The 11,654-nt window shown below is 49.1% G+C and overlaps 2 protein-coding genes across 4 annotated transcripts; both read right to left on the bottom strand.

The window, feature by feature from the left end:
• Window positions 1-2,638: 2,638 nt before the first annotated feature.
• LOC112269736 lies at window positions 2,639-4,760 on the bottom strand. The gene has a single exon (XM_024456718.1). The coding sequence runs from the start codon at window positions 3,326-3,328 to the stop codon at window positions 3,020-3,022; it is 309 nt and encodes a 102-aa protein (XP_024312486.1). The 5' UTR covers window positions 3,329-4,760; the 3' UTR covers window positions 2,639-3,019.
• A 159-nt stretch (window positions 4,761-4,919) lies between these two features.
• LOC100840975 lies at window positions 4,920-10,109 on the bottom strand. Of its 3 annotated transcripts, none has more exons than XM_024456717.1 (4): window positions 9,844-10,109; window positions 7,315-9,637; window positions 5,786-6,599; window positions 4,920-5,282 (listed from the first exon to the last, which is right to left on the bottom strand). In XM_024456717.1, the coding sequence occupies exons 2-4, from the start codon at window positions 9,601-9,603 to the stop codon at window positions 5,050-5,052; spliced, it is 3,336 nt and encodes a 1,111-aa protein (XP_024312485.1). In that variant the 5' UTR covers window positions 9,604-9,637; window positions 9,844-10,109; the 3' UTR covers window positions 4,920-5,049. The 3 variants fall into 3 exon arrangements, with proteins under 3 accessions (XP_024312485.1, XP_014752673.1, XP_024312484.1); XM_014897187.2 differs by lacking the exon at window positions 9,844-10,109 and having other exon boundaries at window positions 7,315-8,834; window positions 8,943-9,821; XM_024456716.1 differs by lacking the exon at window positions 9,844-10,109 and having other exon boundaries at window positions 7,315-9,821.
• Window positions 10,110-11,654: the final 1,545 nt, after the last annotated feature.

Here is an 11,654-nt window from a genome sequence, read left to right as displayed (position 1 = left end):
GGAAAAGATATGCTGAAAAAAGGTCTTATCAGGCGCATCGGTGATGGATCAACAACTCATGCGTGGAATCATAACTAGTTACCGCGACCGTCTCGCATGCGCCCAACGTTTTGTGTCCAGGACAATCCACCGATTCGGGTGAGTGACTTCATAATCCAGGCAACGGCAAGCTGGGACGTGGAAAAGCTGAACCAGTTCTTCCTCCCCATGGATGTCGAAGCCATCGTCGCGATCCCGCTCTCTACCAGGGTCCAAGATGACTTCTGGGCATGGCAATTCGAAAAGACGGGGGTGTTTAGTGTCCGCTCGGCTTATCGACTGTTTGTCAGGACGAAGACAGATCGCGAGGCCTGGCTGGATGGCCGCCCGAGCTCCTCTGATGTGGATAGTGAGGGGCGTGGCTGGACCACCTTGTGGAAAGTGCAGGTACCCTCCAAGATTAGGGTCTTCCTTTGGCGTTTGGTGCAGCACTCGCTGCCCACAGACGATCTGCTCGTGCACAGGCATATGGCAAAGTCTGCTCGTTGCGCTATATGTGGGGAACCCGATTCCTGGTGCCATTCATTGCTTTCCTGTACGATGGCGAGGTGTGTATGGGCTCTGGTAGATGATCAGATCACTGAGCACTTGGGGGCAACTATGGAGCCGTTAGCGAAGCAGTGGCTTTTCGCGATGTTGGAGTCCCTTAAGCATGAGGATTTCATTAAGATGGTGGTTACCTTATGGGCTATCTAGCATGCCCGGAGGAAGGCTATTCACGAGAATATCTTTCAAAGCCCGATCTCCACATTCTCCATTGTGGAGCGCTTCCTCCAGGACCTTGCGCCGTTGGATGCGCTGGCTCCGTCTGCCCCGAGGACGAAAATGGCGACTCCGAGGTGGCTCCCCCCCCCCCCCCCCGCAAGGCTCCATTAAGATCAATGTTGATGCGGCGGTGGCAAAGACGGCGGCCCTTGGCTCGGTTGCTGCTGTTGCCCGAGATGCCGATGGTTTATTTCAGGGTGCGTCGTCCGTCACTGTTGGTGGCATTGTCGACCCGGCTACCCTGGAAGCAATGGCGTGTCGCGAGGCTCTGGCGCTTGCAGCAGATCTGGGAGCTCGTCGCCTGATGATTGGTTCTGACTGCCAGGAGGTGGTCACGGTGATTGATGGTCGAAGCTTGAATTCCTTTGTTCAAATTACTAGAGAGATCCAGCATATTTCTAAGTCTTTTAGTGTGTGTGTTTTTCGTCATGAGAGTAGAAACTCCAATATGGATGCTCCTGAGCTAGCTAGAAGTACCTCATCGCTTGATGTTGGTCGTAGGGTGTGGTTTTCCCATCCGCCGAATGGTCTTTGTATACCTAGCCAGGTTGTTCCTTGAATAAAGCAATCTGTTACCCTAAACAAAAAAGCGAACACGAAGATATGGATGTGGTCCTCCGACGGATCCAATCCATCGGGCTCTATGGCAATGGATACCACTATCCGCATATCGGCCAGCTATTTACCCAAATAAGATTAATGATTGCAAATGTTTTACATCCGCGGGTGCATAAATGAAAAATACATTGTACTCACCGAATATGGATTGTAAGGGTACAATATTGTGTGCTACCTATACCCTTCTACCCGTCTATTTACATGTGGATCCTACATGTCGTAGGCAAAGGTGTTATATACCACTAAACAAATCCTACCGTCTATTTACATGTGGATCCTACGTGTCATAGGCAAAGGTGTTATATACCACTAAACAAATCCTATTGCACCGAAGGTCAAGTGCCTCATTGGCTCAAGGCACAACCGCCCTCAGGCTCGAGCGTCCCATCCCACAACACAACAAGTGTCCCCCTGTCAATCTTGAATGTTGAACCATAGTTTTATACGTCAAAGTAACTTTCAATCTAAAGCGGATCCGAGTGTCCATAGGCGTTGAATTAACCGACTTAACGGAGAAGATTCATCAGGGTAGGGGAGCTGCATCGGAAGGACTCTTGCTCCGTTGATAACGGACCGAAATAAACAGAATTAAGAATTCGGTTCCGATCAACATTCGGCCGAACTCAACATATGGTCTAGAGACTCCAAGAACCGAATCCACCGTGCCATGCTTACTCCGAACAATGTTAAGCAAACGATGGCACTTATCAGAAAGTGTCGTGGTAAAAGCGATGTGATTCTCCACCCGCGGGAGGAGTGCTCGCGTCAGTTAAAATGGGAATCTCCGTTGGGGAATGTCAATTTGCTGTCTTGCACCCGCGGAAGCGAGATGAGCATCGCCATTGTAGTTGTTCCTTAATCCTCTCTGACAAGTTGTGCTGGAGACTGGAGTGAATTGCAAGCAGACTCTCTGTGTGCAGAGTAGAGTAATGGAGAGGCAGGGAATACAAAGCCTAGCTACATTGCCACGTGGGCCCCCGGGAGGAGGATGTGCTGGCCGTTGACCGAACACGTGTCAAAGAGGACGGTCGGAACCACGGTCGTCTCGCATCTCAAACAACACACACAGAAAAAAAAACGAGCATGTCTCCGAGTTTCAATTCGTCTGCCGTTGGTGGCAAAGCAAATCTGCGCGCAAATAAGCAGCGGTTAACCGTGGATTCGGTTTTGTTTCCGCACGCTACGGTTTTGCAAAAAGGATAACCGGCAAAGGATGGAATCGAATCGGCAAAGTTGATTGCCGGCTTTGCTTGCATCGCAGCACCGGGAACATTCTTTCTGCACGCCAACATCAACAACAGCTAGAATGAAAGAAACAAAAAGAAAAAAGAACTAGAAGAAGAAGAAAAGGCCTCGCGAATTGATCTGCAGTGCAGGCAGTACCCACGCATGCAGCTCTCGATCAAATACTAACATTGATCTCAGTCTTGCCTGCTGCTGCATAACATTGATTTTCTCCCAGCTAGCAGAATCGATCCTAAGCTGGGTGGACAAACACACAAGCACAGGGATTGACATGCAGAGATTACCAAGAAACAGAGCTTGGTTAGCAAGCAGAAGCAGAGACGCAGATGAGAATGGATATGCAAATGCTTAATTAGCGATGGACGATGTGGGAACACTTGGTCTTGATCCAGCGGATCCCTCTGCGGATGGATGCCTTCACCTTGCCTTCCACGGCGTAAGCCTTGTAGCTCGCCACCCGCCCCCGCCGCTTCATCTCCGCCTGGTCCGGCCCAGCCAGCCACGACGACGACGAACCCAGGCCCAAGGAGCCCAGGCCCACCCACCTCGCTGCCTTCCGCTCCCCGCCGCCGCCATAAGTCACCACCACCGCGTCGCCGCCGCCGCCGCGCCCGCCGTACTCCGCGGCGGCGGCGGCGTAAGGCCGGTACGTCGGCGCCATAGGTGTAGCTGGCTCTGCAGCTCGATCTGGAAGAAGAGGAGCAAGAGGAGGAGGAGAAGAGACAATGAAGGCAGGCAGGCAGCAGCAGAGGGACGTTGCGGGGTGGTATCAATAGGCTCCAGCAGCCTGATGCAGCCACCATCATGATGCAGCGGCATCCAATGCTCCAGCCGGGATCCATCTCGGCCGTCCGATGGGGATCCAGATGCACTGTATTATTATTACGAGTTATCACATGCCTAACTGAGTCTCACGCCCCAGACAAGCATGTCTGATACAGTACTCTTTAGTTATTTTTTTGTACAGTAGTAATCCAAATCCAGTGAGCAATGCTGCTTTCTTCTTAGGTAAGTAATGTGCTGACTGACTGGAACCTCACCTCACCTCACCCATGCGATGCGTAGCGTAGTGGAGCGGAAAGCGCAGGGATGTATATCTTGCCTCCTCCCGGTTGCATCCTTTCGACCAAGAGGTTTTGCCAGGGAGATTATATTATGCTCTCCTTTTGAGCTTTGCTTTTTATCCCTTCTTCCTGATGCAGCCGCCCTGCTGTCGTTGGGATGCAATCCGTTCCCTTCTCATGGTGCCCTGACACACGCTTCGAAGAACATAGGCGTCCAATAGAAACGCATCAACATCCAAGTCAAAGCGTAGATTGACAGAGCGTTGTTGTAACGATAGGTTTTTCAACAACGAGCATAAACTGAACACTATTGAAAATCGCGTGTTGGATTTGGATACCGGCAGATTTCACAGAACCCATTCAAGGCCTAGCTGCAGAAACCACGTCTCGTTCCGAATAAAAACACTGCACATTCAACACACTTCATTACATGACAATAAAAGAGCAAGAGATCTATTATGTGGATGCACCAGCCGTTCAAACACTTCTCACTGGGGACCAGACCAATCAAATCCAGCGGTCATCAGCCAAGGCCCTCCTTAACCAAACTGCACATCTGTCTGCTCTTAGACAAGTGCTGGACAGCAACAGATTTGTGTTCCTCTATTTATTCATCACAATGTTCATGACAGCAACATGTTGCATCTCCCGCATATATTCCCAAAGAGGCAACTACTAACACACACATGAGTAACATGACACGGCCCGACTACTAACACAGACATGAAAAGGACTCGGGTTATGCCCATTAAAAACTTCAGATACAGGAAAGGTTATTTCTTCCAGATTTAGGCTTCACCATTTGTCCCAAGATAAATTAAGGCCGGTAAAAATATCAGGATTATCCAGAAGGATATGCTCCAAAAATTTCTTATGTATATAGGATATGCTTAAATTTTTAATATTCAGTTTTTCTCCTACAAATTTTCTCCCCTAATAAGTAAGATGCTCCACATTCGTTTCAGAAGACAGAAATAACTGAAAAGAAGGAGAAAAGGTTAGACAGTTTGTAAACTAGAAAAAGAATAGATCATAGAAGGACATTGCCATTGATACTTTGACAGGTTAGTTCCAAAAGAAACGCACCTTCTCAGTAATACCTGTAGCAGCTTGTTGGAAGACTTGAAACTTGCCAGAACGGTCAATATCAAATCACTTAAGCGCTAGTTCCAAAAGAGAAATTAATCATTTATAAATGCACTATATTTCAAGCTATTCAGTAACGAAGTTGTGATTGTATAACCTTTTGAACTGTTTATAATTGAAAGAATGGCAACAATAGAGAGAGAAATGCCAGCTTAATAAAATGTCAACAACTTCAGGAAAACATATTTGCGATGTGACTGACGACATCACCAACAAAGGAGTTGAAGCATGACGAGCAGACAGTTCTCATGAGAAATGCAGGCTCTCGGCCATCACAGGCATGGCGACAATGGCTAGGAAATGGGAAAGGAGTGGCAACAACTCTATCCCTGTTGTGCGCAATCCCAGACAATGCTAAGACAGTGTTTGTTGCTCGCCGTGCTACGTTCATGAAAGAGGTTTGATCTGCAACATAAAAGAATGATAAGTTAGTGCCAGTTAAAAATACCCATGCTTTAGCAAGCTTGAAGAGTAACACGGCTGACTTTCCATTTAGTTCAGTGTCCAATATCCAACATCATGGCACAAACACACACTAAAAAGGACAAGCAAAGGTGCTGGCTATTGATACTAATGGACCCAAACGAAAGGGGTCCTTCATGACATGATGGCACTGATTTTCACCAAATGACAACGAGAGCAAACGGAGAAACATTTCCAGTATTACATTTCTTTTTGGGCCCTAGAACCAAAATAAAAATTTCTAACCAACCATTTTAAATACGAAAACACAAAGTTAAGCCAGAAACCTTCAAGCAGAAAATATTCAATCTCTTGTAATCAATATGTTGAGCATAATACTGAACTACTACACCCACTAGTTATTTCATTGATATAACTCAAAACACTCAAGTTCTCGCAAAATTGATACATTGAAACAATGGATTTGCCCAGACAGCTATACATACCCAATGGGGACTGAGCATAGATGTGCTTGATGCTCCTCTTGACAATAGGAATAAGCTGGTCCTTGGCATTTGCTATCTCTCGGAAATTGCTTCCACCCCCATATGTGCAGTGTGTAAGATTACTTGAAGACTGAACAAAAGGCGAGCTACTCTGCTGACTCTGCATAAAATCAGCACTGGAACACGATGGGCTCACTTCTGTTGAAGGGCAGGTGTTCTGGTTATTTTGTTCCGTTCCTGGTATGATGCTGTCATGCTGAACGCCATTCTGCCACGGATTAGTTGCAGTCCTAGGTCTAAATAGAAGTATACGAATACGTCGGTTCAAGGCACGTCTCCTATCGACAGTTGCGTGCCTTCCAGTAGGAGTTGATACAGGTTCGGCCGAGATATGTGACTCAGCTCGCTTATCTTCGTCAGGAGTTTCTATTGGAGAGAGATTTAGATCAAATCCTTGCAGAGAAGGCTGGATGTTTAGCGGTGGTGGTCTCTGGAATATTCCGCTTGATAGAGCTCTGCCAACTGATCCAGAACTACTGTCCGCAGTGTTCATATTATTTTCTCCATGGTGAACCACCCTATCCTCTGTTTGTGCATAAGAAGGCCCCTCCACACTGGATCTACACCCACCGCAATACCAGTTCCCTTCTGGCACTTCTCTTCCCAGACCAACACAAAAAGTATGTGCAGAGGAATCACATATATCGCATAGCAACATGAGATTGTCATCACCACCTTGATTGCACTCTATGCATACAACATTTTCATATGGATCTAACCAGCGCCTCATTTCATCTTCAGTTGGCTGGTATACCTGTCCGAGGAAGAAATAGAACAAATCATACAACCATACCCATATGTTGACCTCCAGCATACTTAGTATCAACAGGAGACATGCAAACTACTCTGAGGTTATAATTCCTTCTTATGGTTGACAGTATTTTTAAGCTCACCATCACTCAAATCCAGTTAGCATCATCACAATCAAAAGGCTTTCTATAAGGTTGTCATGAAAAACATGATGCACAAATCTGAAAGGTAATGACGTCCTCAACATCTAAAGATATACGCCAATATCAATTGTCAAGGTTGCAAGGATAACAAGAACAGCTTTTTATTTACCAGAAACATGAGGGTAGCGAGAAGTGTTACTACACGATGTTCATGACCCTTGATTATCAGTACTTTACACTATTGAACCCTGAGTTAGAATGGCAAACTAGAAGTTACAGATCTGGTATCCCTAATTCCCTATTATCTCATATCCTCTGCTAAAAACCTTTATCCGCAAACCAACATTTGTGATGGTGCAAGTCATAACTCAGCATACTTACTACGAAAGTACGAAGAATAACAGCAAAATGTAAGAGTACAAGGACTAAGGCCTCCTATCCTAAAGGGACATATGTTTCATATATCTCTAGTGGTATGTTGAAACACATCCAAATACAAAGTGTGCAAGTGATGGGAGAATACTTTTTTACCCTGTAGATATGCAATTCGTTAATGATCATAGAGCAAACCATTACCTGATCGCGTTTTTCTACCCGGATAGCAACATTCCTTGACCCCAATCCTAGATCTGGCACTGATGACTTCGTAATTGTGTTGAATCGCCGTTTACACAATGGGCACCTCGACTCCACCTTTGACCACTCCATGATGCAAGCAAAGCAGAAGTAGTGTGAGCAGCAATTAAGCACACCCTGTATTGTAGCTCTCTGTTCCTCTGAGAGGCAGATCCCGCATATCTGTTTCAAAGTCTCCTCTGGCTCTTTCCCCTTGCCATCAATCCCCCTTGGAACAACAGTCCGTCGTGTTGGGTGTGGAGGCAGCTGAGGTACCGTCTCTAGAGGCCTAGGCAACCCCAAATCTTTCAGTTCCTCCTCTGATATTACATAATCAGAATCCGAGGACGAGTCTGACCTGGAACCCCTCTTTCTCCTCCCCTTCTTCCTCTTGATCCTCGCAGGCTCAGTTGTTGGTGCTTCTTTCACGGAGTGTTCCTCATCAGATGTTACAAACTCAAATTCTGATGTGTCTGATTCGACTGACGGCCATGACTCTCCCACAGCAACCGGCTCTGTCAAGCCATCTCTTGTCTTCCTCCCAATCTTGGCCTTCTTCCTTGGCCGGTAATCCTCCTCTTCCTCCACATCATCCTTGACAACAAAATCATCATCCTCATCTTCTTCCTCCTCCTCGTCTTCATAGTTATCAACCACCCATCGCTTCCTCCTCCGCCGATGCGCTGACGTGCCCTTCCTCCTCTTTCCCTTGGAAACCCTGGAACCGCTGCTCCTCTTACGATGCTGACGTCCAGCCACCGGCTTCTGCTGGACCAAGTGGTTCTTAGCCTTGACCTTTGTCGCGCGAATTGGAGCATAATCCCCCAAATCCTCGTCTTCTTCTTCAGTTTCTTCCTCTTCGTCATCCTCCTCTCCGTCCACCTCCGGATCAAAGTCCTCGTCCTCATCCTCACTCTCCTCCTCATAGTCATCGTCGTCCTCATGCCTCCGCCGGCGAGATCCTGCTGGTTTCCTGTTCCTGACCTGGCCACGAACCTTCTCCGGGCGCTCTGGCTGTAGCATCTCGATCTCAAAATCCTCCTCCTCTTCGTCAACCTCCTCCTCCTCCCCATTAAGATCCACATCAGAATCGCTGTCCTGCTTCTGGCCTCGGGAGCGAACCTTGTGGGCCGGGCACTTTGGCTGTGGCGCCTCGACCTCAAAATCCTCATCCCCTTCCTGATCCTCCTCCTCCTCCCCACTGAGATCCACATCAGAATCGTTGTCCTGCTTCTGTTCCGGCTGTGGCGCCTCGATCTCAAAATCCTCATCCCCTGCCTGATCCTCCATTTGCTCCTCCTCCTCCTCCTCCTCCTCCTCCCCGTTGAGATCCGCATCAGACTTGTAATCTTGCTTCCGGTTCCTGCCTCGGGAGCGAAGCCCGTTGGCCGGGCGTCTAGGCTGTGGCGCCTTGACCGCAAAATCCTCCTCTTGCCCATCGAAATCCGCATCAGAATCGTCATCCTGCTTCCGGTTCCTGCCTCGCGAGCGAAGCCCGTTGGCCGGGCGTCTCAGCTGTGGCGCCTCGACCGCAAAATCCTCCTCCTCTTGCCCATCGAAATCCGCATCAGAATCCTTCAGGTTCCTGCCTCGGGAGCGAAGCCCGTTGGCTGGGCGTTTCGGCTGTGGCGCCTCGGCCGCAAAATCCTCGTCCCCTTCCTGATCTTCCTCCATTTCCTCCTCCTCCTCCTCTTCCCCATCGAAATCCGCATCAGACTCGTCATCCTGCTTCCAGTTCCTGCCTCGGGAGGAGCGAACCTTGCTGGCCGGACGCTTGGGCCGTGGGGTCTCGACCTCCAACTCTTCCTCCTCCACGAAATCCGCATCAGAATCGTTCTCCGCCTTCGCCTTCCTGCCTCGCGAGCGAGCGCGCTTGGGCCGCGGCGTGTCGATCTCGAAACCCTCGTCCTCCACATCGAAATCCGCATCATCGGAATCCTCACCCTCCGCCGGCTTCACCGCGCGGCGCCGCCCCCGCCGCACGCGAGCCCTGGGCGGGCGCTTCTTCGGGCGCGGCGCCTCGATCTCGAACTCCTCGTCCTCCGACTCCTCGTCCGCGTCGAAATCGGCGTCAGATTCGTCGTCGCCGCCGTCTTCCTCCGCGGCGTCCTCGTCGGAGCATGCGGCCGCGACGTACTCCTCCTCCTCTACTTCTTCCTCTTCGTCCGCATCTACGACATACTCGTCGTCCTCCTCCTCCTCCGCCGGCTTCCCCCGCCGCAGCACCACCCTCCCGCCAGCGCCCACCATCGATCCAACCGAATCGACCAATCCCCCGCCGCACCTGCACAAATCCAAATCAGTCATCACCACCAGAAGCACCAGCAATCCCCCCACCGACCCAGAAAAAATAAAACCCAAAACGCCAATTCGGGGCGAAGCAATCGAGAGGAAGGAGAAGGGGGGCGGCGAGAAGAAAAGGAACAAAAGAAGAAGAAGGAGGCGGGTTCTATTTCGGGTGGGAGGAGCAGGGCGAGAGAGAGCACTTGCCTTTGCGCACGAGAATTGAGGGGAAACAGTGAGCGGGCGACAAGACAAAAGGGGCACCAAATAGGCAACCCACCACTGCCCCGCGCCGCCTTCTTCTTGTTTCACACCAAGGAGGAGAATAAACTAGCGGAAGAAGAAGAAGAAGAAGAAGAAGAAGCGAGATTCAAATCCTTGTGGTCGAAACCGTTGGAGTAATTTGTGAAATTGTCCATGGGAGAAGAAAAAGGGTTGTGGGGGAACGGAAAGAAAGAGGCCGAGAGGGGAAGCAACGAGGAAGGAAGGAGGGGAGAGAGCTATCGATGCGATGGGGGTTTCACTCACCGGCAGGTGGGCCCGTGACGCGGCGGGGGGGAGAGTTTACTCCGGCGGCGGTTCACCAGCGCACGCCCGTGGATTAGATTGGACGTTTTTTTTTTTTTGAGAAACTTTAGATCGGACGGTTGATTCAGAAAATAACCGAATGGGCTCAACCCTGTGTGTCTGTGGGGTGTATTGTTCCGTGGGCCGGGCTTGACGAGCCGAGGTGAAGATAACCGGCCCAGGCCCCAGGTAGGTAAAACAGTAAACGGGCTACAAAGAAGGTCTGGAGTCGTTCGCTGCTCCAGCCGGACCCGGCCTAATGTGGCCCATCGGCAAATTCAAGCCGCTGCGATTAGTCATTTTGGGCCGGTCCACATGCATGAGTTGTCGTGGAAGCGACTGAGGAATGCAATGGCCAATGGTCAATGCCTCTCTCTCTCAAAAAAAGGGCAATGGTCAATGGACAACAGCTGCGTAGCAATATAAAACTTGTCTGAATTTGCGCCCAAAATCTGTCTCACCGACTCACCGTCCCGCAGGAGCTGGCTGCCCCCGGACGCGTCGTCCTTGTCTCCCCATCTATCTATCTACCTGTCGTGCGTTGTCAACTCAACGCACAGCACAGGGCAAGAGGCCACGAAGGAATGTATTTGCAAAGCCTATTCTAATTACATGTCAGTGTTAGCTACGGAGTGGCTAAGCTAGCTAGCTAATTGGATTCATGTGTATATGCATGATATCAACCAAACAGATCAAAGAGTGCCGGCAGACAGGTCGATCGGCACAGAGATTTATTTGTTTTCTGCTCCTGGTGATCTTTGTTCTTGTTTGTGAGCTACCCGCGGAATCCGTCAATTTGCAGGAAGTTTCCTGATCCATTCCTCACAAATTCCATTCTCCTTCAGTAATCGCATATGCCATCGATAGAAATCCCCACAAATTAATTCCATTCTGCTTCTGTACCTCCTCACTAATTCTTTAGCCTAATCATACTCTGGTCATTTGGATTAGATCCATCTATCCCAAATAGGAGTATATTTATGTATGGAGTAGTATATATCCCCGGCCGGCTCCATCAGATGGTCACCGTCCTAATCATCCTGTACCTAATCCACGCGTATCCACCCGTCAGACAAACACAAGTCTATTGCCTCTCAACTCCAGGTATCAATCCCAATCCCAATCCCAATCCCAATCCTCTCTTGTTTAAAACTCTTCTTCCATTTGACTCATGATGGGTTCCTAAAAATTGGAAGAAGAAGAAGAAGAAGAATGTGTATGCATGCAGGCCTGTAAAGTGCAAACTGTCATCTCATCTCATCTGGCCTGGCCAGCCACGATACACGCGACCACATCATTACGCGTTATACTACTACCCCAAAGTAAACAAATTATTAATACTCTTATAATATTAGTACCATTGCCTTTTTTAAGCTCATTTAGGAGTAGTAGCTGTTTAGATCATGCTAAAACGGTTTTATTGAAGGGAACACCCTGCCATTCCAGGAAAT

This window comes from Brachypodium distachyon, chromosome 1 (assembly GCF_000005505.3).
Source record: "Brachypodium distachyon strain Bd21 chromosome 1, Brachypodium_distachyon_v3.0, whole genome shotgun sequence".
Lineage (NCBI taxonomy): Eukaryota > Viridiplantae > Streptophyta > Magnoliopsida > Poales > Poaceae > Brachypodium > Brachypodium distachyon.
Note: the sequence above shows the minus strand (reverse complement) of the source record. Positions and strands in the feature narration are given on the sequence as shown.

What these genes read in the sequence shown, in the direction of transcription:
- LOC112269736 (XM_024456718.1), bottom strand. Translation starts at nt 3,328, where the DNA reads ATGGCGCCGACGTACCGGCCTTACGCCGCCGCCGCCGCGGAGTACGGC.
- LOC100840975 (XM_024456716.1), bottom strand. Translation starts at nt 9,660, where the DNA reads ATGACTGATTTGGATTTGTGCAGGTGCGGCGGGGGATTGGTCGATTCG. An exon ending in GGGTAGAAAAACGCGATCAG is followed by an intron (nt 6,600 to 7,314) that starts GTAATGGTTTGC and finishes TTCCTCGGACAG; the next exon opens with GTATACCAGCCAACTGAAGA. An exon ending in CTATGCTCAGTCCCCATTGG is followed by an intron (nt 5,283 to 5,785) that starts GTATGTATAGCT and finishes TTTATGTTGCAG; the next exon opens with ATCAAACCTCTTTCATGAAC.